The sequence below is a fragment of the Dendropsophus ebraccatus genome, chromosome 12, assembly GCF_027789765.1.
Source record: "Dendropsophus ebraccatus isolate aDenEbr1 chromosome 12, aDenEbr1.pat, whole genome shotgun sequence".
Taxonomy (NCBI): Eukaryota; Metazoa; Chordata; class Amphibia; order Anura; family Hylidae; genus Dendropsophus; species Dendropsophus ebraccatus.
This window is the reverse complement of record NC_091465.1, coordinates 7,874,435-7,898,373: the sequence shown is the minus strand read 5'-3', so window position 1 is coordinate 7,898,373 and position 23,939 is coordinate 7,874,435. Positions and strand designations below refer to the sequence as shown.

The 23,939-nt window shown below is 46.1% G+C and overlaps 1 protein-coding gene across 1 annotated transcript; it reads right to left on the bottom strand.

The window, feature by feature from the left end:
• Positions 1-5,243: 5,243 nt before the first annotated feature.
• On the bottom strand, positions 5,244-19,396 carry WRAP73 (WD repeat containing, antisense to TP73). The gene is made up of 12 exons (XM_069947321.1): positions 19,245-19,396; positions 16,992-17,144; positions 15,044-15,160; positions 11,747-11,819; positions 11,476-11,579; positions 9,816-9,902; positions 9,564-9,698; positions 9,400-9,477; positions 8,834-8,939; positions 7,673-7,798; positions 6,436-6,627; positions 5,244-5,649 (listed from the first exon to the last, which is right to left on the bottom strand). The coding sequence occupies exons 1-12, from the start codon at positions 19,311-19,313 to the stop codon at positions 5,534-5,536; spliced, it is 1,356 nt and encodes a 451-aa protein (XP_069803422.1). The 5' UTR covers positions 19,314-19,396; the 3' UTR covers positions 5,244-5,533.
• Positions 19,397-23,939: the final 4,543 nt, after the last annotated feature.

Here is a 23,939-nt window from a genome sequence, read left to right as displayed (position 1 = left end):
AAGTTTGATGCAAAACTTCCTACGGTGCCCATGAAGTGACACATTGCCCCCTGCTGGTGTGATGATGTTGGGAGGACATACTGTCCCCTGTTGGTGAGATGATGTGGAGGACACACTGCCCCCTGCTGGTGTGATGGTATGAGGACACACTGCTCCCTGCTGGTTGCTGGTGTAATGATGTGGAGGACACACTGCCCCCTGCTGGTGTAATGATGTGGAGGACACACTGCCCTCTGCTGATGTGCTGATGTGGGCAGGATACACTGCTCCCTGCTGGTGTGATGATGTGGGAAGGACACTGCCCCCTGCTGGTGTGATGATGTGGGAAGGACACTGCCCCCTGCTGGTGTGATGATGTGGGAAGGACACTGCCCCCTACTGGTGTGATGATGTGGGAAGGACACTGCCCCCTGCTGGTGTGATGATGCCGGAAGGACACTGCCCCCTGCTGGTGTGATGATGTGGGAAGGACACTGCCCCCTGCTGGTGTGATGATGCGGGAAGGACACTGCCCCCTGCTGGTGTGATGATGCCGGAAGGACACTGCCCCCTGCTGGTGTGATGATGTGGGAAGGACACTGCCCCCTGCTGGTGTGATGATGTGGGAAGGACACTGCCCCCTGCTGGTGTGATGATGTGGGAAGGACACTGCCCCCTGCTGGTGTGATGATGTGGAGGACACAAGATAAAGCAGGTTTCTCTATTATTACAGGTCACAGACTGGTGTCGCACTATAAATGCAATAATTACCCTATTTCCCAGTGGCGGATTCTGTGAATATGTAATGTGCCGGCGGCCGGCAATCAGCCCCTCCCCCTCCTACTCCTGAGGTCCGCGCTTTCTGAATTAAAATAGAAAGGAGTATAAATAGAAAAATACATTTACATTGTAAATAAAGCCCAATGAATGGCTCCGACCAAGCTCATTACGGGCAATCAGGTCGCATTGTCGGCTTAGCTGAGGCGAACAAACACTCATGAGATCCTTAATCCGAGCTATTTAAAATATCAATAGATGTCATTACCATGAGAGGCGATCTGCACACAGCTGATTACACTCCGCACTCTCCGCACGCTAATCACAAATTAGGTTTTCATTACTTTTTGCTTGAAAATATTTTAACATTCCCTAAATACTTACAAAGTCACGGCCAAGTCTCCGATTTCTGATGTTCTAGAGGTTATGGCGCAATGTTTGTTGGCCAACAGGTTCAGTCTGCAGCCCCTGGTGGCCTAATGGTTCAGTATGCAGCCTCTGGTGGCCTAGTGGTTCAGTCTGCAGCCCCTGGTGGCCTAGTGGTTCCATCTGCAGTCCCTGGTGGTCTAGTGGTTCAGTCTGCAGCCCCTGGTGGCCTAGTGGTTCCATCTGCAGTCCCTGGTGGTCTAGTGGTTCCATCTGCAGCCCCTGGTGGCTTAATGGTTCAGTCTGCAGCCCCTGGTGGCCTAGTGGTTCAGTCTGCAGCCCCTGGTGGCCTAATGGTTCCATCTGCAGCCCCTGGTGGCTTAATGGTTCCATCTGCAGCCCCTGGTGGCCTAATGGTTCAGTATGCAGCCTCTGGTGGCCTAGTGGTTCCATCTGCAGCCCCTGGTGGCTTAATGGTTCAGTCTGCAGCCCCTGGTGGCCTAGTGGTTCCATCTGCAGCCCCTGGTGGTCTAGTGGTACAGTCTGCAGCCCTTGGTGGTCTAGTGGTTCAGTCTGCAGCCCCTGGTGGCCTAGTGGTTCCATCTGCAGCCCCTGGTGGTCTAGTGGTACAGTCTGCAGCCCTTGGTGGTCTAGTGGTTCAGTCTGCAGCCCCTGGTGGCCTAATGGTTCAGTGTACAGCCCCTGGTGGCCTAATGGTTCAGTGTACAGCCTCTGGTGGCCTAATGGTTCAGTGTACAGCCCCTGGTGGCCTAGTGGTTCAGTGTACAGCCCCTGGTGGTCTAGTGGTTCAGTCTGCAGCCCCTGGTGGCCTAGTGGTTCCATCTGCAGCCCCTGGTGGCCTAATGGTTCAGTCTGCAGCCCCTGGTGGCCTAGTGGTTCCATCTGCAGTCCCTGGTGGTCTAGTGGTTCAGTCTGCAGTCCCTGGTGGCCTAGTGGTTTCATTTGCAGCCCCTGGTGGCCTAATGGTTCAGTGTACAGCCCCTAGTGGCCTAGTGGTTACATCTGGAGCCCCTAATGGCCTAGTGGTTCAGCTTGCAGACCCTGGTTTTAGTGTACAGCCCCTGGTGGTCTACTGGTTCCATTTGCAGCCCTTAGTGGTTGAGCTCGCAGTCGCTGGTTGTCTAAGGGTTTAGCAGACTCTAGAGACTGTGTAGTTTAGCTTCTGGCCATTAGTGGTTTAGTTCACAGCCCCTGGAGGCCTACTCGTTCAGCTCAGAGCCCTGGTGGTCTAGTGGTTTAGTCTGCAGGCTCTGGTGGTCCAGAAGGCTCTAGAGACTATATAGTTTACCTTCTGGCCCTTAGTGATCTAGTGGTTCAGCTCACAGCCTCTGGTGGTCTAGTGTTTTAGTCTGGAGGCTCTGGTGGTCAAGTGGTTCAACTTGCAGCCCCAGGTGGGCTAGTGGTGTCGCTCACAGCCCCTGGTGGCCTAGTTGTTTAGCTTGCAGCCTCTGGTGGCCTAAGGGTTCAGCTCACAGGGTCAAGAGACTGTGTGGTTGAACTTGCAGCCTCTGGTGGGCTAGTAGTAGTCTAGATTCTAATCTGAGGGAAGCTTGTGGTTAAGTGGCCAACCTAATGGGGCCCTAGTGTTTCACCTTATATTCCCTGGTGGCCCGGTGGTTTTTCTTGCAGTCCCAGGTTTACAGCACCAGTACTCTTATGGTTTGTTTTTTTTCCTATTCATTGGTTTAGTGGCTCGGTCCCAGTGGCCTAGTGGTTTCTATTGCAACTCCTGATGGGCCGGTGGTTCAGCCAGCAGCTTCTGGAGCTTAGCCGTTCTCTTTGCAGCCCCTTGTAGTGGTAATTAAACAGTCCAAGCAACCAGATTTTTTTTTTTTTTGGTCATTCATTGGTGGGTTTTCTCCCCACTGAAGGCCACTGGCATCCTCCAGCCCTACTGACATAATAGTCCAGCCGCTGGTAGCCTAAAAGATCCTCCATATAAAACATATAGACAGTCGACCATCTAAAGTCTACGGCGGCTTCCAGTCTTGTAGCAGTCATCAGATGTCAGCAGCGAGGATTGGGAATGTAGATATTCAAGTGCCGGATCCCTTTGTTCTCAAGTAAATAAGTTGACACCAGAGAAGTCTGGCAGTGGATGTCGCTTAACACTGCACATTCAGAGGAGCGGAGAGGATTTAGCAATATGCAGAGTTAATCCATGCGTCCCTGTATACAGTCAGTGTGTGTGTATACTGCACAGCTCCTCCATACGTCCCTATATACAGTCAGTAAGTGTATAATGCACAGCCCCTCCATACATCCCTGTATACAGTCAGTGTGTGTATACTGCACAGCTCCTCCATACATCCCTGTATACAGTCAGTGTGTGTATACTGCACAGCTCCTCCATACATCCCTGTATACAGTGTGTGTGTGTGTATACTGCACAGCCCCTCCATACATCCCTGTATACAGTGTGTGTGTGTGTGTGTGTGTGTATACTGCACAGCTCCTCCTTACGTCCCTGTATACAGTCAGTATGTGTATATATTGCACAGCTCCTCCATATATCCCTATATACAGTCAGTGTATGTGTATACTGCACAGCTCCTCCATACGTCCCTGTATACAGTCAGTGTGTGTATACGGCACAGCTCCTCCATACGTCCCTGTATACAGTCAGTGTATGTGTATACTGCACAGCTCCTCCATACATCCCTGTATACAGTCAGTAAGTGTATACTGCACAGCTCCTCCATACGTCCCTGTATACAGTCAGTGTGTGTATACTGCACAGCTCCTCCATCCCTGTATACAGTCAGTGTATGTGTATACTGCACAGCCCCTCCATACGTCCCTGTATACAGTCAGTGTGTGTATACTGCACAGCTCCTCCATACATCCCTGTATACAGTCAGTATGTGTGTATACTGCACAGCTCCTCCATACGTCCCTGTATACAGTCAGTGTGTGTATACGGCACAGCCCCTCCATACGTCCCTGTATACAGTCAGTGTGTGTATACTGCACAGCTCCTCCATACATCCCTGTATACAGTCAGTGTGTGTGTATACTGCACAGCTCCTCCATACGTCCCTGTATACAGTCAGTATGTGTATACTGCACAGCCCCTCCATACGTCCCTGTATACAGTCAGTGTGTGTATACTGCACAGCTCCTCCATACATCCCTGTATACAGTCAGTGTGTGTGTGTATACTGCACAGCTCCTCCATACGTCCCTGTATACAGTCAGTATGTGTATACTGCACAGCCCCTCCATACGTCCCTGTATACAGTCAGTGTGTGTATACTGCACAGCCCCTCCATACGTCCCTGTATACAGTCAGTGTGTGTGTGTATACTGCACAGCTCCTCCATACATCCCTGTATACAGTCAGTGTATGTGTATACGGCCCAGCCCCTCCATACGTCCCTGTATACAGTCAGTGTGTGTATACTGCACAGCCCCTCCATACGTCCCTGTATACAGTCAGTGTGTGTATACGGCACAGCTCCTCCATACGTCCCTGTATACAGTCAGTGTGTGTGTATACTGCACAGCTCCTCCATACGTCCCTGTATACAGTCAGTGTGTGTATACGGCACAGCTCCTCCATACGTCCCTGTATACAGTCAGTGTGTGTATACGGCACAGCTCCTCCATACGTCCCTGTATACAGTCAGTGTGTGTATACGGCACAGCTCCTCCATACGTCCCTGTATACAGTCAGTGTATGTGTATACTGCACAGCTCCTCCATACGTCCCTGTATACAGTCAGTGTGTGTGTATACTGCACAGCTCCTCCATACGTCCCTGTATACAGTCAGTGTGTGTATACGGCACAGCTCCTCCATACGTCCCTGTATACAGTCAGTGTGTGTGTATACTGCACAGCTCCTCCATACGTCCCTGTATACAGTCAGTGTGTGTATACTGCACAGCTCCTCCATACGTCCCTGTATACAGTCAGTGTGTGTATACGGCACAGCTCCTCCATACGTCCCTGTATACAGTCAGTGTGTGTGTGTATACTGCACAGCTCCTCCATACATCCCTGTATACAGTCAGTGTGTGTATACGGCACAGCTACTCCATACGTTCCTGTATACAGTGTGGATGTATATCGCTCAGGACACAATCATTAGTCTCCAGATGAAAATAAAAGGATTTATTGATGGGTATAAATTACTTCTCTACACCTATATACATCCCAATGTACAATCTATTAACACACAATGGGGGCAGCAGCGGCCAACAAGCACTACCAGGCCCAGAACCTCTACAAATAGTCATCGGCTGCTTCTAGAGAACAAGACAAGACTGCCTAGTGACCAGCAGCGAGCCTGACAGACAGCGGCCCCCGGACTCCTCGGTCTGCCTGCAGGGACCACGTCGGGGGGCTCCAGTGTAAACACCTTCTCCTTGGATAGCTCCCAGCGGAGGTCAGCCATCATCCTCCTCCACCTCCAAGTAACAGATGCAGAGATTGTCCTTACTCATGAGAAGCAGAGAGTCTCCTCCTAGCGGGTGCCAGGCCAGGGACAGCACGTTAAAGGTACCTGGAGAGGGGCAGGACGCCATTTATAGATGAAACAAGCAAGATGGTGGGCGCCACACTATATAACAGAGCGACGCTAGGCATAGAAACTACATGATGCAAGGAAGGAAGAAGCATATGCTCACAGGAGCCGCACATCCAAATATCATCTTATTAGGTCAAAGTATACAAAATTACTAATAGAAGCGGACAAAAAGAGACAAGCTGCCATACCATACGCTGTCCCTGCTGTTCTGTACGAGTGTGCAGTTATGAGCTCCTCCTGGTGGCCAGGAGCCGCAATACCATATGCTGTCAGTGCTGTGCTGTTCGTGCGCTGTGGGGAGCTCCCCCTGGTGGCCGGAAGCCGCCATACAGTTTGCTGTCCCTGCTGTGCTGTACGAGCTTCTTCTACCTGACCCCCCCCCCCCTCCACTTCACACATGGAGAGTTCTTTTTATTGTTTCTTTGGGGTTGATATTATTACAGCATGATTTTCCACCATTGTCCTTACTCTTCATCCATGTTGTGTTTAGGGGTCAGCTGTGTATGTATTTTGTCTTTGACGCAAGTGGGGTATGGATTCATGCATTTTAAGTGTTTTTAACCCTGTCATGGTCCCGCGAGGCAGCTTGTCTCCTTTTGTCGGCTTCTCTTACTAATTTTGTATATTTTGACCTAATGACGTATACTTTGGCTGCCGGACACCTTCCACACCCTGAGATCCAGGAGAAATAAGTGTACAGTACTGTAATGGAGCGGGACAGTTCTGGGGGTCCTCTGTGTCTACATAAAGGGGTTTACTCACCTTCCACAGGGACATGGACAGAGACGCAGCCGGTTGGAGACCATAAAAACACTTTGCTGTTTCCAGTGCAAATGGCCAGCCTTGGCTGCAGGGGGTCCCAATGAAAAGCGCGGACGGGTGAGGTCTGCTCCAGCACCACCGAGAGCCTCATCTTCTGAACGTCCCATATCCACACACAGCACGGCATGTTATCTACAGGACATCGGGCAGCATAAAAAGCATTCAGTTACCAACGTCCCCACCAGACGCTCAATGTAGTTCAGGGTTAAAGGATTTCTCTGGTTTATTAAAAGCCAAGCTTAAAGGGGTAGTCCGGCAAAAATATGTTTATTCAAATCAACTGCTATCAGAAAGATATATAGATTTGTATTTTACTTCTATTAAAAAATCTCAAGTCCTCCAGTACTTATCAGCTGCTGTATGTCCTGCAGGAAGTGGTCTGACAGTGCTCTCTGCTGCCACCTCTGTCCATGTCAGGAACTGTCCAGAGCAGTAGAGATTTTCTATGGCGATTTGCTGCTGCTCTGGACAGTTCCTGACATGGACAGAGGGGGCAGCAGAGAGCACTGTGTCAGACCACTTCCTGCAGGACATACAGCAGCTAATAAGTACTGGAACACTGGAGATTTTGAAATAGAAGTAAATTACAAATCCATATAACTTTCTGAAACCAGATGAGTTGAAAGTATATTTTTTTTTTGCCAGAGTACCCCTTTAAAGGGGTTATCCCATGATTAAAACCCATCAGGCTAGCCGATAAGTATTTGTCTTTTGGAATCGCCACCGATCACAAGTACCGGGATCTTGTCTCTCAAGTGCGTGGAGCCACTGGCCTATTCACTTGCTATGATACCGCCAAAGCTAGCAGAGTGCCGCTCTCATGATCGTCGGGATCCATTACTATGACGTCCAGTCTATTAATTGTGAGGTCGGCAGAACGATATAATACTTACAATGATACATTGTAGCAAAGTATCAGCGAGACAAAGATATAATGATGTTGTTATGGAAGTCATAGAAAAGGGTCTCCATCTACACACAAATCAGACAGTATGGGTGAGTAACCCATTCATCTGGATGGGCGAAATGTGGTCACCTGACCAGGGCAGACCAGATCTCACCAGGGAGAACTGCAGCATTGTTGTCAGGAGACACAGTGACCAATACTGGTAGAATCTCGCTCAGTGACATACATACTGCTCAGTTCTCTATACAGACAATAAGTAAATCTTGGTACCATTTTTGGTGGCCAGGTATCGGTTGTCAGCGCTGAAGGCCTGCATCCCTATGCCAAGCTCTGGATTCGCTCGGTCGCTGTCCGGTTTGATGGTGCGTAATGTCACCGGCACCTCTACAAGCTCATCTGTGGAGACAATGACAATGATATTACCCAGCCAGCTCTGACTTATGTCCGGTAAGTATTCTTCTAATGTGCAAAATTAATGCCTGTATTGTTATAACAAAAAATCTTTACTAAAATATGGACAGAGGTGGCAGCAGAGAGCACTGTCAGACTGGAGAGAATACACCACTTCCTGCAGGACATACAGCAGCTGATTAGTACTGGAAGACTGGAGATTTTTAAATAGAAGCAATTTACAAATCTACATAATTTTCTGAAACCAGTTGATCTGAAAGAAGAAAAAACATTTCGCTGGAGTGCCTTTTTAATCCAGCGGCCGATCTTCTCCAACAGACAATGTGCAGTCTGGTTACTAGAGAGTGAAACCACCACCACCAGGTTTGGCCAACTATCTAAAGTGTATGGTAAAGTGTACGGATTCCGAGTAACATCCTGTATTATACTCCAGAGCTGTACTCACTATTCTGCTGGTGGGGTCACTGTGTACATACATTACTGATCCTGAGTTACATTCTGTATTATACTCCAGAGCTGCACTCACTATTCTGCTGGTGGGGTCACTGTGTACATACATTACATTACTGATCCTGTACTGATCCTGAGTTATATCCTGTATTATACTCCAGAGCTGCTGGTGGGGTCACTGTGTACATACATTACTGATGCAGAGTTACATCCTGTATTATACTCCAGAGCTGCACTCACTATTCTGCTGGTGGGGTCACTGTGTACATACATTACTGATCCTGAGTTACATCATGTATTATACCCCAGAGCTGCACTCACTATTCTGCTGGTGGGGTCATGGTGTACATACATTACTGATCCTGAGTTACATCCTGTATTATACTCCAGAGCTGCACTCACTATTCTGCTGGTGGGGTCACTGTGTACATACATTACTGATCCTGAGTTACATCCTGTATTATACTCCAGAGCTGCACTCACTATTCTGCTGGTGGGGTCACTGTGTACATACATTACTGATCCTGAGTTACATCCTGTATTGAACTGTTCACCCAGGTCACCACTTACATTTACTGTGGACAGTAAACAGACTGTTGGGGGTCGCCCGTGGAGGAGGAAAGGTCAGCTGACTTGGCTCAACACTTTGGCATTTATCCACTTCCCGGTAAACCACCTAAAAAATAAATATAAATAATAATTGAAAAATAAAAATGAATAAAATATAAATAATTGAATAAAAGTGAATAAAAAAAATAAAAAATAGATGACCGACTGTGGCCAGCAGAATTTTGAATGCAGCTCTGGATATGAATTGATAACCTACAATGCCTACAAAGCGCGTCTATCCTAGTGCATTGATCTCTGAGCTGTAGCTTCCCAGTAGTTGTAAAACTACAACTCCCACATCCACAGGCTGACCAGGGACTGCTGGGAGTAGTAGTTCCTTAACTTCTATAGAGCCCAAGATGTTCCAGTTGCAACATGCACATTACAAACCCTCCCACCCTGTTCCCGAAGGGGCAAGTCAGTATAGAGGACATGTTCCAGTGAACCTGACTCCTATAATGAAGATGTCCCTGTTCCTTATAAGTGTTGGACAGGACCCTGTGTATCCCGGTGTTCGCGATGCTTACGGTCTTTGGGTTGGAGATTGTGGCTGGATGCTGCAGCTCTTTGATCGGTTTCCATGTCACATGGTTGAGGATTCGAACCTAATATGGAATAATAAGTGATATATGCATGTATATACACAGATATATAGGTAGCTACAGAGCAGCCTGCAATGCCGTCCACACACCTTCTCATCGTAGCTGCCGACAGCCAGAAACTGGCTGCTGGGACTCCATGCCACCGATTTGATGCCCAGTGACCACTCATAGGCAGAGTAACTGGACAGCAGGCGTCCATCCAGTGAGTACAGCAATACCTTATACTGACAGAGAGGAGAGGACACTCAGTATACAATGGTATATACCTGGATTCTAGATGAACAAACACACAAAGCAGTAAACAAGGGGACAGGAGAGTCACTCAGGATCTGGCACCATACCTCTAGGCAAGTGTCCCACACAGCCAGCACACAGCCATTAGGAGCCCAGTCTACACCAGTAAGGTCCTGAGTGTCTGTCTCAAAATGCTGCAATAAAGACAAAAATACAAAATATAACCATTAAAAGAGCATTAGACTGGATTTATCTCAAAATTACTACGCACCAGTTGGCGCTTTGAGTAGTTTGGAACGGTGGTCTCGAACAATTGTTGCTTTCTTTGTGAACGCACCTGCTCAACACCTTCCCCCTCTCCAGCTACAGCCTCCAGTGTTCTTGCATCCCGCAGCATACTACAGATCAATTAGTGCTGGACTCTTCTTTTTATTATTCTATAACTACTATAATATACGACGGAGAGAGAGGAGCGGCTGCACATCCCACCTATGGCTAATACTAATGCCGCTAGGCCTATTTTAAAAACCAACGCCAGGATGTTGGTATATAATTTGATCAAACCATATTGCCCCGTGTACCACGTGCAGATCCCCTGGTTCACATGGGTCCCTGCGCTAACTCCACACCGTGTCGGACAGCGACCGCCAACCCCGCAAAGCGTGCACATGCTGGGAAGGGGAGGCCATGGAACGGCCCTGCAACCCCAATGCCATTCCATGGCTTCCCTTCCCTGCATGTGCACGCTTTGCAGGGTTGGCGGTCGCTGACCGAGGGACCCAGGGGACCTGCACGTGGTACACGGGGCAATATGGTTTGATCAAATTATATACCAACATCCTGGCGTTGGTTTTTAAAATAGGCCTAGCGGCATTAGTATCAGCCATAGGTGGGACGTGCAGCCGCTCCTGTCTCTCCATATCGTATAACTACTATAATACTGCTCCTATATACAAGAATATAACTACTATAATACTGCTCCTATATACAGGAATATAACTACTATAATACTGCTCCTATATACAGGAATATAACTACTATAATACTGCTCCTATATACAGGAATATACTACTATAATACTGCCCCTATATACAAGAATATAACTACTATAATACTATTCCCCTATATACAAGAATATAACTACTATAATACTGCTCCTATATACAAGAATATAACTACTATAATACTGCTCCTATATACAGGGATATAACTACTATAATACTGCTCCTATATACAGGAATATACTACTATAATACTGCCCCTATATACAGGAATATAACTACTATAATACTATTCCCCTATATACAAGAATATAACTACTATAATACTGCTCCTATATACAGGGATATAACTACTATAATACTGCTCCTGTATACAGGGATATAACTACTATAATACTGCTCCTATATACAAGAATGTAACTACTATATACTGCTCCTATATACAGGAATATAACTACTATAATACTGCTCCTATATACAAGAATATAACTACTATAATACTACTCCTATATACAGGAATATAACTACTATAATACTACTCCTATATACAGGAATATAACTACTATAATACTGCTCCTATATACAAGAATATAACTAATATAATACTGCTCCTATATACAGGGATATAACTACTATAATACTGCTCCTATATACAGGGATATAACTACTATAATACTGCCCCCTATATACAGGAATATAACTACTATAATACCGTCATTTAATGAAAAAATGGATTTGAACCAGTTCCATCAGTTGGTTCTCTCACCCGTAGAAGGCGCCAGTCGTTGCACACAAATATGCTGACATAATCCTTGCAGTCCCGTCTTTCTGCCAGAGCCATGTGTCGCCCATCGCTGGTGAAGGCCACCCCTGTCGGAAAGGCTGTGGTTACCACCAACCTTACTGTTCATACCAACAGCAAATAATAAAGTTGCAACATACAAGACATGCAAAACGGTTATTAAAAGTGACGGAACATTTTGCTCGGAAACCCCTTTAAGCTTATGACCAGATGAGGCCGCTTACAGCTCACTTACCCTTCTGACACGCTTTAGGATACTTGATGTAGGACACGGATTTTGCACTAAGTGACCACAAAGTTATTCGGAGCTGTGAAACAAATGTATAACCAAGTCAGATACAGTGAGAAGTACAGGAAGGCTTAGCAGCTGACAAGGTGCTGCCCAACACAGTGAGAGTCCATTTTATCAAAGGTTTATTGTTCCAATACATTCAAAAAGAGAGAAGTAAAACTACAAAGAGTTTGGATTAAACATCTTCTACTCTTTTGTGTTTGCAACTGTCATATAAACCTTTACATCACTATGACAACAGACTACAAATGCACCTTGTGTAGTCTGATCCTGTGGTTTACCTCTTACATTTATGTTTCTAAGAACTAATGGGACAGAAGAGGTCAAGAGGTTTGTGGACTCGGTAAAGATACTACTACTGTATCAGTGGTGTATACATCCGCTTCAATTGCTAGACTAAAGTGCCATCAGATTGTTCTTCCCGGGATTAGACCAGACAATGATGGCATAGCCTTTCCATCTGATCTGTGCCTATTAAGTTTTGTAAAAAGTAACAAAATTTGGATAATATAACTAGAGGACTTGTTAGAAGGAATACTGCACACATGAAAAAGATGAGAGGCGAGATATTCATTCCCAGGGTGCATATGGGTCAGCTTAGACAAAGCGATTTTTAACGATTAACGATAAATAATCACAAACAAGATAGTTTATAGTTATCCTGAAATCTTTCACCATATTACACAGAGAGATAGTCGTTCGTTACGATTGTTACTATTATCGTTTTCCCCATCTTATCCCAGTAAAGGAAGGAACAATGCGGAATTACGGCAAACCAATGCGAAATGAATGATTTTAGAGTCAGCACCAAACGAACAAAGAAAGATCATACGATCAAACAATCATAGTAACGATCGCAATAATGATCGTAACTAACAATTATCGCTGTGTAATATGGTGAACGATTTCAGGTTAACGATAAACAATCTCGTTTGCGATCATTTATCGTTAGTCGGTAATCGTAAAAAAAAAAAAACGCTCAGTGTAATAGGACCCTAAGAGTCCTATTAGGCAGGTCAACGGCAGCCCGAACAATAATATAAACACGTGCCGAGCGGCTAGATTGGAACTCTTTTCCCGAGTCTATTACACGGCTCTATGATCGTTTAGCAAGGACCCTATACTTATATTGTTAACGATGTTCATGCAGCCCTTGGCCTAAACTGTATACATTACCTCTCCACGCTCTCGGACTTCTCTTGCCCTCTGCGTCCTTGCCGATGCCGCAGCTTCAAAGCTGTCTCTTTACTGACAGACCGCTCAGCCAATCATTAGCAGGGACCGCCGCGTCAGCTCAGAGACCGCTATGAAGTTGCAGCAGCTGCGCAGGGAAGGAAGAGGAGGGCAGGAGAAGACCGGGAGCGTGAAGGTAATGTATAACTGTTTATTAAATAGTTAGCCGCCTGCCGCGCATCGCTATTAACATGGTCAGCAGATTACTATTTTAGGTCCACTCATGAGATTCAGCTGCTGCAGAATCTCAGGGTCGGAGATAGCAGTCAATGCGGCAGAATGGCCTTTACCTGCTTACCCCTGCCTTTGTACATTTGACCAGGCCTAAGCTAGAGATGATTGAACATAGGGATTTTTCAAGTTCGTTCGAACTCGAACCATCGGCTTCCCATTCAGTGATTAACAGGCTGTGGAGAACACGAGAGGCGGCAGGGGATCAGAGCGGAATCAGCTAGGTATACTGCATACTACATTACACCCAAACTCACAGGAACTTCAGATCCCGGACAAACCCCCATTACGCTGGTTTACTGGAGATTTTAGAATCGTCCACAGGAGGATCAGTCAATTTTGAGAAAGATCGATACGATGATGGATGGCGGCAAATAAGCAAAAAGAAGCAAACATAAGAAGCCATTAAACTTTAGAGCCGTCCTGGCACCGGACACAGTGAGAACCGGAGATTTAACTATATAAATCAATGTACAAGTAGCTGAGCGTGTGAACAATCCAATCTGGGTTATAAATCTGTCAGGCGGCTCGATCGAAGGCTCAGTCCTGAAGGATCAGCTCAGACTCAATGTCCTGGCGGCTATCTTGCCTCAGAGGACAGGTGCTTCTTTATAGCACTCAGACTCATCGCGGCTGTGATGGACAATGTCTTAAAGGGGAAGTGCACAAAAAAAAATAAAAAGATCTTTGAAATCAACTACCAGAAATTGTCAGAGATTTGTAATTTACTTCTATTAATAAAAATTCCATTCTTCCCGTACTTATCAGCTGCTGTATGTCCTGCAGGAAGTGGTGTATTCTCTCCAGTCTGACAGTGCTCGTATCAGCCGGGGGCCGGACCGACAGGAGAAGAGAAGAAGACAGCCGCAGCGGGGAGCGAGGTGCTAGGTGAGTTGGGGTTTGTTTGTTTTTTTTTGTCCGGGGGCCATCTATAAGGGGAGAGCGCACAGGGGGGCTGTATACTACTGGGGGGGAGATCACAGGGGGCTATATACTACTGTGGGAGAGCACAGGGGGGCTATATACTGCTGGGGGGAGAGCACAGGGGGCCTATATACTACTGGGGGGACCTCACAGGGGGCTATATACTACAGAGGGAGAGCACAGGGGTGCCATATAGTACTGGGGGGAGCTCACAGGGGGGGCTATATACTACAGAGGGAGAGCACAGGGGTGCCATATAGTACTGGGGGGAGCTCACAGGGGGGCAGCAGAGGGGGGCTATATACTACTAGGGGGAGCTCACAGGGGGGCTATATACTACTGGGGGGAGCTCACAGGGGGGGCTATATACTACAGGGGGAGAGTGCACAGGGGGTGCTATACACTACTGGGGGAGAGCGCAAAGGGGGGCTATATACTACTGGGGGAGCAACGGGGGGGGGGGGGGGCTATATACTACCAGGGCAGTCACCCCCTTTGTACCTTATATCAAAAGGGCTGGAGAGAGAGAAAAAAATGCCAGTTTTCCCGCTAATAAGCAGCAATTCTGTATGTAAATAGTTGAACGTTTGTGAAACGATGTTCAGCTCGGACCTTCACCTGACTATAGACCCCGGTAAGTGCACCTTCACTTAAAGTTGTTGAGTACCCCTGCTCTAGAGGAAGGGAGGCTGATGCCAATGCCCCATCACAGGGAGAAAATTCCCTCCAAGACTGAATATATCCTTGGATCGTCATCCTTTTCTATATTTGCAGAAGTCTCTTATTGCTAAAAAATTAAGACTGAGGCTTTCTTGTATGACTGGAGGAACACAATCATCTGCTCACACTTACGTGAAACTCTGTTGTGTTGAGAATGTGACGGCCGTCTGGGCTCCAGCAGGACGACACCAGTCCGGCCGATCCTTCATCGATCTTGCAGTGCCAGTCCGGCTGCTCCAGAGACCAGACCTGGGAGGGGAGGAAAGAGAGGGAGATTCATGGCGGTGTGGGCTAAGGGAAGTGGAAGCTTGTCCTGCTGATATATATCGTATTCAGAGGGGGTGGAGTCAAAGAAACCTGCTCCCAGTGTATTGAACTTAATTCAGGGTCACTTAAAGGGGTAGTTTTTTTTTTCTTTCAAACCAACTCATTCCAGAAAGTGCCAAAGATTTGTAATTTGCTTCTATTAAAAATCTTCAATCTTCCAGTACTTATCAGCTGCTGTATGTCCTGCAGGAAGTGGTGTATTCTCTCCAGTCTGACACAGTGCTCTCTGCTGCCACCCCTGTCCATGTCAGGAACTGTCCAGAGCAGCAGCAATTCCTCATAGAAAACCTCTCCTGCTCTGGACAGTTCCTGACATGGACAGAGGTGGCAGCAGAGAGCACTGTGTCAGACTGGAGAGAATACACCACTTCCTACAGGACATACAGCAGCTGAAAAGTACTTGAAGGTTTGAGATTTTTTTTCTAATAGAAGTAAATTACAAATCTTTGGTACTTACTGGCACCAGTTGGTTTATAAGAATTTTTTTCTTAGTGAACAACCCCTTAAATTAGCCCCACAATAGATGCAATAGAGAGATCTCACCTCGATAGGGTGATTATCGGAAGTAAATGCTCCCGCTAGCTGATCACTGTCCCGTGTAGAAGAGCTCTATATTGTAAGTGGTTATACGGCTTGCGAAGCTGTCAGCTTATGGTTCTTGTAGGACTATGGCAAGAAGGACTCATAGGAGAGAAGGCCTGTCTGGTGTGAGGGGATATCAGGCCTGTCTTATCTCAAGTAGTCCAAGAGAAGCGTACAGGCACAGCCCATAGAACACTGCTCATCGTCTACCTCTGCTTATCAATGACAGATTATTTTAAACCATAAAAGAATTAGTGTCACTATCAGGCGATTTTAAGAAACTTTGTAATTGGGTTTAATAGACAAATCTGCCATTAACTGCATTCACAAAGACTCCCCCCCCCCCTCCCTCCTCTCTCTCATTCACTGCTCATTATCAGGAAATCTCAACTCTTTTACATCTGTCGGGCCCTGTCTGTTCTATGGAGAGGGGAGGGGGGGAGGAGGGAGATTAGTCGCCAGTAGAGAGCAGAGAACAAAGGATTACACAGCTGGAGCTGTGTGCAAGCCGGTATTCAGAGGTCAGAGAGGTCAGTGCTGACTTCAGAGGAGATCGCCGGTGATGTAGCTGTAAATTAACTCTTTGTTGTCCTGTTTTAATGAATCATCTGCCTCCACCCCTCCCCTCTCCATAGAAAATCACGCAGACGGGGGGGGGGGGAGCTTCAAACTGATTTTTCATGATAAAAATGCATTTTGTGGCTAATAAGCCCAATTACAAAGTTTCTTAAACTCGCCTGTACTATCGATTTCTGCAAAAAATTTTTAAAGGACAGTGACACTTTAAAGTCATCTTGTCAGAGGGGCGGGGCCTAGCCCTCAAGGTTGGCCCACTCAGATGACGTCATTGAGGGGGAGGTGCCTACAGTGCTGATGTAGGGAAAATCAATGGATGAAAAAATGATTTTAAAACGTCATATGTATCCAAAATTAGTAACAGCCTGCAAAAAAACGAGCCCTTGCACAGCATTTTGTTATCACTCCTCTTTACTTGTGGTCTGAGCGACACACAATCACCGGCTCGGAGATCAGAGGCGCCATAGGTGCGTGGTGGCCGCTTACCCCTCTGCGTGTCGATGTAAGAAGCTGCTGGGTGACAGCTGTAGACTGTGCATGGACGGCATCAGCTCTGTGTTACCAGCGGACACTAACACGACCTGACAGCGCTCACCTGGACAATCCCCCTCTTGTACATGGCGCACAGGATGAACATGGAGTCTGCCGACCACTCGACATGCTGGATCTGGTCCAGGCAGGTGTAGAGCTGCAGGATCTGTAAGGTGGCGACATCCCGGATCACCAGCCTGTACTGCACACAGGAGGCCTGAGGACGAGAGCGCCAACACGTGAGACACCGCCACCTCCGTGTACACCCCCTCCCCCCCCCCGCCTCCATACATGCTCATCTGATCAGAAATATCACATGATACATCTGTAGAATTCTGTCCATACACAGACGCTATTCTGCGGACTGGACCTGGGAGCTCCCAGCAGCATGGTTAATTATGATGTGTACTGACACAAACTTTTAACGGGGAACTCTGGGGCCAATCTTTTTCTTTCAAATCAACCAGTTTCAAAAAAGTTATACAGATTTGTGATTTACTTCTATTTAAACATCTCCAGTCTTCCAGTACTTATCAGCTGCTGTATGTCCTGCAGGAAGTGGTGTATTCTCTCCAGTCTGACACAGTGCTCTCTGCTGCCACCTCTGTCCATGTCAGGAACTGTCCAGAGCAGGAGAGGTTTTCTGTTCAATCTTTTTATTGAAAATTTTTCAAAAGTATTTTAACAAATGCCCAATAAAACATGTATTTGTACAAAGCGCGGCATAGTAGGATACAATAAAGCTTATGGTTACATGTGAGATATAGTAACATAAAAGTCCGGTTAACTAGGACCATGGTGAAAGAGGAATAAACAGGAACATTAATATAAACTAAAACAGAACCATCAGGAGAGGTTTTCTATGGAGATTTGCTGCTGTTCTGGACAGTTCCTGACATGGACAGAGGTGGCAGCAGAGAGCACTGTGTCAGACTGGAGAGAATACGCTGCTGCCTGCAGGACATACAGCAGCTGATAAGTATGGTAGGACTGAAATTAAATAGAAATCAATTACAAATCTATATAACTTTCTGAAACTAGTTGATTTGAAAGAAAAAGATTTTCAATGGAGTATCCCTTTAAACTGTTTAGGAGCTCCCGCCATCATAATTAACCATGCTGCTGGGAGCTCCCAGGTCCAGTCCACAGAACAGCGTCCGTGTACAGACAATTCTATGGACGTGTGAATGAGCCCTAATATGACTTACAGCTGGGGGTCTGCTAAAATGACAAGAAAACATGTGTAGAAGAGAATCTAGGAAAGTAACAACCTATGGCCCTCCACATGCCCTAACACCAACCTGGAGCAAAACTACAACGCCCAGCATGCCCTAACAGCCCTAACACCAACCTGGAGCAAAACTACAACGCCCAGCATGCCCTAACAGCCCTATCACAAACCTGTAGCAAAACTACAACGCCCAGCATGCCCTAACAGCCCTATCACAAACCTGTAGCAAAACTACAACACCCAGCATGCCCTAACAGTCCTATCCCCAATATGTGGCTCTCAAGCTTTTGCAAAACTACAACTCCCAGCATACCTTAAAGGTTGACTGCTGCCTTAGCATGCTGGGAGTTGTAGTTTTGCAACAGCTGGAGACCCACAGGTTAGGGGTCATTGGACTAAGAGTTAGGGTATATGCACAAAACTCTGCTGATGGTTTGCTACAATGTATCAGTTCAGATTGTTTAGTAATGGAGGCAATTGTAGCAACTCTTTGACCTGCACATGTTCTTCTCTTCTGGATGTAAATAGGAAATGTTACCGTTCGCTGACAGCAAGCAGTGATCTCGTGTGATATATTACAAAGCTTACTAACGTTCTATGATTTCTCTATTTCATGCAGTGCAATGCAAGCCGAGGGAACGGTATATAAGCAGCTTTAGCCTACGGCCATTGCTTAAACCTTACAGTAAAAACTGGACAGTCCCTTTAAGCCTTAAAGGGACTGTCCAGTTTTTACTGTAAGAATCCTATAAGAATAGTAACAAGCCAGAAGCATCATATATACCTGTGCACAGACTATTCTCTAGGTCAGTGGTCTCCAACCACTACAATGTGTAATCTATTTGGCCATATTCAATGAACTACAAGTCCCATGATCCTTCTGCAACCAGCAGTGACCACTACCCAACCCCCTATACACTCCTAGCAGTGAGCTGGTTGTACAATCAAAGCACCAGACGCTCAGAGCGGATAACCTGCAGCCCCCAGCCACCTGTCACCCTGGAAGGGCCATTATTTCCTGCAGTGCATGCCGGGATTTGTAGTCCCCCCGCAGCTGAAGGGCTCTACACTGCGCAGCACACTCACCAGATACTTCCCATTGGGAGAGAACTTGCACAGCTGGTTAGAAAGCTTGAACACCTCGGAGAAGTTCATGCTGCTCCTTCTATTACAGCTCCACAGCAGCCGGCTCCATGTCTACAGCGGTGGGCGGTGCGTGCTGACGTCAGCAACTGCGGAAAGGACGTTAATGAGCGTCGAATTACGTCGAGGGGGCGGGGTATACTCATAAACAAAGCACGTCAAAACATATGGGCGTGGCTTCACAGGCTCGTTATATTAGCATTAAAATGGGCGCGGATAGCGGTAGACTTGAAAGAGGAGGCGTGGCCTGGTGTCGTACAATTGGTGGAGGGAAAGTCTGACGCGCGGGGGGCGGAGTTTAGCAGTTCTGTGAGGAGAGGCGGGAAGGTAAGCGGGAGCGTTCCCGGGCTTTTTTCCCTCAGACGTATAAGGAGGGTGCATTAATGGCGACCAGTTAACAGGACAGTGAGATATTATTAGCAAGTGGGTTAAAATGGTGAAGTACACAGATAAAGGTCATGGGTCACCTCAGGAGTGTAACCATCTGTGTAAGAATGGGTCTCTGTTATAGGGCACCATTGTTATTACTCCTCGAGCTTCCCCTGTCGCGGTGAGCAGCATTACTGAGAACTGGGAGCCTTTAGGAGTTCTAGCCATAAGGTGGAGGTAACGTAAAGTTACAGAGTGGGGTCACCAAGTGTGTAAAGATCGCCAACGACCTGCTGACTCCATAACCGGACAACACCAAGCGTTTAAATTGGCACAATCATGGCACAAGTTTCCATGTCTGAGCAGCTGCATGCAAGCCTTACGTCGCCAAGCATTTCTTAAAATATATTATTTGAGAGACATAGACTCGCTAATCCCCGATAGGCTGCTTTGTTTCATAACCTGTCGTCCTTGATAACCTGCGAGGCATCCATGTTCTTGGGACACATCCTCAATTCAGTCTCAGCCACATGATCTTTCTGATTAGTAATGTCAGTTGTTTATTACTTCTCTTGAAGCAAGGGAGATTGTGGGAAGGCGTCTGCACTGTTACATGGCAACAGCAGGGTCCACGTTTAGGCCCTGTTTACACTACGGAATCCTGCCTGCTATCACTTTCAATGGGAGGCCTTGCGAGACTCTCTGCTCAGAGAATTGACATGTCAATGGCAGCAGTGGTTTTTCTAGTAAAACAACTTGTTAAGCTGTGGAGTGCTTTAGACTCAGGATAAGACTTTCCTTTGCACAGTGGGATCTCTGAGATCCCTCTGTACAAGTTACAGCTCATTCCTCTTGGGCAGTGACATCTTCATCGGCTGAGAGAGCAGAGGCATTTCCAGGGCAGCAATGTAGTTGTCTAGCCACACGTTCGTCAAGCATTACAGGCTAGATTTGGTAGACTTTGCTTTTGGCCGAAAGGTTCTTTAGGCAGTGGTCCTGCCCTAACCTACTTATCTGGTATGTCTCCATTTATGGTGCCGTCATGAGGGAGAATGCAGTGGAAAATTGGAATTATTCCTACAATTAATTTGGTTTCCACACGTCCCTCATGATGGCACTAGCTTATATTCCTCCCTGGTAACTGGTGGTGGGTTGCCTAGTTCATCTTATTGTTTTCATTGGGTAAAGCACTGAGGGGGGTTGCTTAGGAGTCTGCTTTTAAGCCTGTTTTCCTGTTTCTACGGCCATAGGAGGAGCAACATGTGAGCGAAATGACATAAAATTTTAACACAAATCCCCTAAAATACAATGTCATCACCTCAATACCTCATCACCTCCACCTGCCAAACAACCGTCTTCCCCTCCCTTCCCCCACCCAGGTGTTGAGAGCATAAAGAAAACAAAACACAAACTATGAATCATTCCCTTCCGGAGAGTCGATCCTTGTTCCCCATTTTACAAAGAATTTTGCAATCTTGCTCCCCCATTACTACTTTGGGCTCTTTCCATATTTTGTATTGAAGTGACCATCTTTAGCCAACTCTCCTTAGTCTGTGTTCTCGATTCTCGCATGACCCACAGAAGTATGTAGGTTCCCTTTGGTCAGTTGTTTGTGTGTGAATGACCCAGTAGGTTCTACAAGTACATGGGAAAGCAGGACTTGGACACAAGGACAGTAACTTTTAGTTTTACCTTTTGAGATGGAACGTTATTCAACACGTTATTACTTTAAAAGTCTGTGTATGATTCATCTCACCTGGTTCAGTCTCATCCTGCAAATGTGGTCCTTGCCTGTTTATGGTTTACATTATTCTGTGCGTGAATCACATTCCTTCTATAATTAAAGGGAAACTCCGGATAAGGAAAAATTGTTTTCTAGTAAAAGTACATTAAAAGTTATATAGATGTGTCTATATACAATGTATTACCGTATGTGTACGGTTCTGCCACACTGGTAGCTGATAGAAATGAAGTGAAGAAAAATGGCCCCTGTGCAAATCCACATTGTCTCCTGCTCCTTCTGCTATCCCCCCTTAGGAGACAAATTTTCCATGCCTCTGTCTGCTAGACACAGGCTGATGATGCAGAGAGGGGGCGGGGCGTGATTCACCATCTCTGACAGGCCAGAAGCAGGTCTTTCAACTTTGCTGATTGTGCAAAAGTTTACAAAAAAATTAGGGCTGTGTTCACACATGTTGGAGTGTCATTGCAGTACTGCAGTAACACAAATAGATAATGCTAAACAGCAGAGAGGATAAGAGCCGACACTGGCAATCCCACCTGCACAAAAAACAAGGCATAAACAGTATATCCCATGTAAGATAGTATCGAATAAAGTCCTTTTTGTGGGAATCAACTTCAAAGATAAAAGATGCTTGATCATAATTAGAGATGAGCGAACCGGGTTCGGGTCGGTCCGAACCCAAACATTTGGTATTTGATTAGCGGGGGCTGCTGAACTTGGATAAAGCTCTAAGGTTGTCTGGAAAACATGGATACAGCCAATGACTATATCCATGATTTCCACATAGCGTTAGGGCTTTATCCAAGTTCAGCAGCCACCGCTAATCAAATGCCGAAAGTTCGGGTTCGGATCGACTCGAGCATGCTCCAGGTTCACTCATCTCTAATCATAAAATCGTGTGTGGAAAGGAAAAGAAAAAAAATAATGTAAAAAGTTCTTTGCTTTATTCCAATATCAGCATTACAGGTAGAGAATACAGCATGCTGTGTGGGTGGGACCACAATGAAATGATAAAGTACTGCGAATAATTCAGTAACACAGTGAAACTGTAATGTGTGAACAGGGACAGGTAAAGGACACATTAGGAAAGTACACAATGGCCCTTGAAGTTGCAGCTAGTGCATGTGTTCTTCCCACAAAGAGCAAACCAGAAAACTGCAACCATGGGGAAAACGGGAGAGAGACCAGAGGTGGAAGCCCAGAGTAGGGATAGGGATGGGTCGCAGAATGCAGCTTTACAAGTAGTTATCATTGGCCCTCATTTACTAACTGGTTTCTGTCAACAAATTGACATTTTTGGTTTCTTGTTTGTTCACATTTACTAACATTATGCACCACAAAAATCTGGCCTGTCATTTTGCGCTTTGAGAAATGCGCATGTCCCTTTTAAACATGCTATATCCAACATTAATCAAATAACCCATCACTATCTTGATGGGTTTTGCATTTTACAAATCCGCTACTACTAGTGTGGCATTAAGGTGGGGTTTTAGGCCTCATGCAGACAAATTTAGACCCCTATGGTTCCTATGGCCTCATTCACATGTCCACATTATTTGACATGAAATGTCAATTGGCAGTTGCAACACAGATACACCAATAGAAGTCAATGTGATTTTGTGCAGATCTGTGGCTTCTATGCTTTGCAGATCTGCAAATTGTGTTATTACTATTTAAGCTCCTCCTGGCAGCAAAGTAAACCAGTAATAGCAGTTCAACTTTATTAACTAGCACTTTTACAAGTGTTGCGGATCCACACAAAAATGATTTTTGAGTATTTTGAGCCATTTCTTGTCTTTCTACCTGCTGCCATTCCTGAGTTACAAGTTGTTTTTTTTTAACAGCCGCTCTATATCCAAGATAAGGAAATGCATGATTGGAATTGTATTTTCCTGATTGGTCCATTTGTGTACTCGCCCTCTTAGCTTTCTTTCCTGTCCACTGCTGTCATTACTATTGCACAGTAAACACAGTGGGGTTTTTTTCCCCACTGATTTTTGCATCACATGACCCCAATATGTATTCCATACTAGCTGATGGTGTAGCAGAGCTGACGTCTGCCTGGTGTAGCTATGTGCTGGATAACTGGCATCTGTTTACCGGGGGTGGGGGCGTAGTGTAGGTTTAAATCTCTGCTTGCTGACTGTGAATGAAAACATTCTAGATCCATCCAGACTCTAAGAACATCTATAACACTTACAATATGCTTAGCTGTGGCACAAAGACAGGTACATATGCCTGCATTTACTGACTGCAAGCAGAGATAGAACTATGACTTTTCATATTACAGAAATCTAGGCTCAGGGACACATGTCTATGGAAGTAGCACAGGTGCATAGAGATAATGCAGGTAATGTCTCCTGGGGGTTGGCTGTAGTGTATACGCTACGGCTATTTTTCTATACACTACAATGTAATCACACAGTGTCAATAAATAGCGTCTGTTTTTGCAAGCTGCAACAACGCCCATTGTTTACTGTAAAAATAAAGTGTGTGAACATGGCCTTAAAGTGATACGGTCACCC

Coding starts and splice junctions, on each gene's coding strand:
- WRAP73 (XM_069947321.1), bottom strand. CDS start 19,313: ATGAACTTCTCCGAGGTGTTCAAGCTTTCTAACCAGCTGTGCAAGTTC. Junction 6,628..7,672: donor ATACCTGGCCACCAAAAATG/GTACCAAGATTT, acceptor GATGTCCTGTAG/ATAACATGCCGTGCTGTGTG. Junction 5,650..6,435: donor TGTCCATGTCCCTGTGGAAG/GTGAGTAAACCC, acceptor GCCCCTCTCCAG/GTACCTTTAACGTGCTGTCC.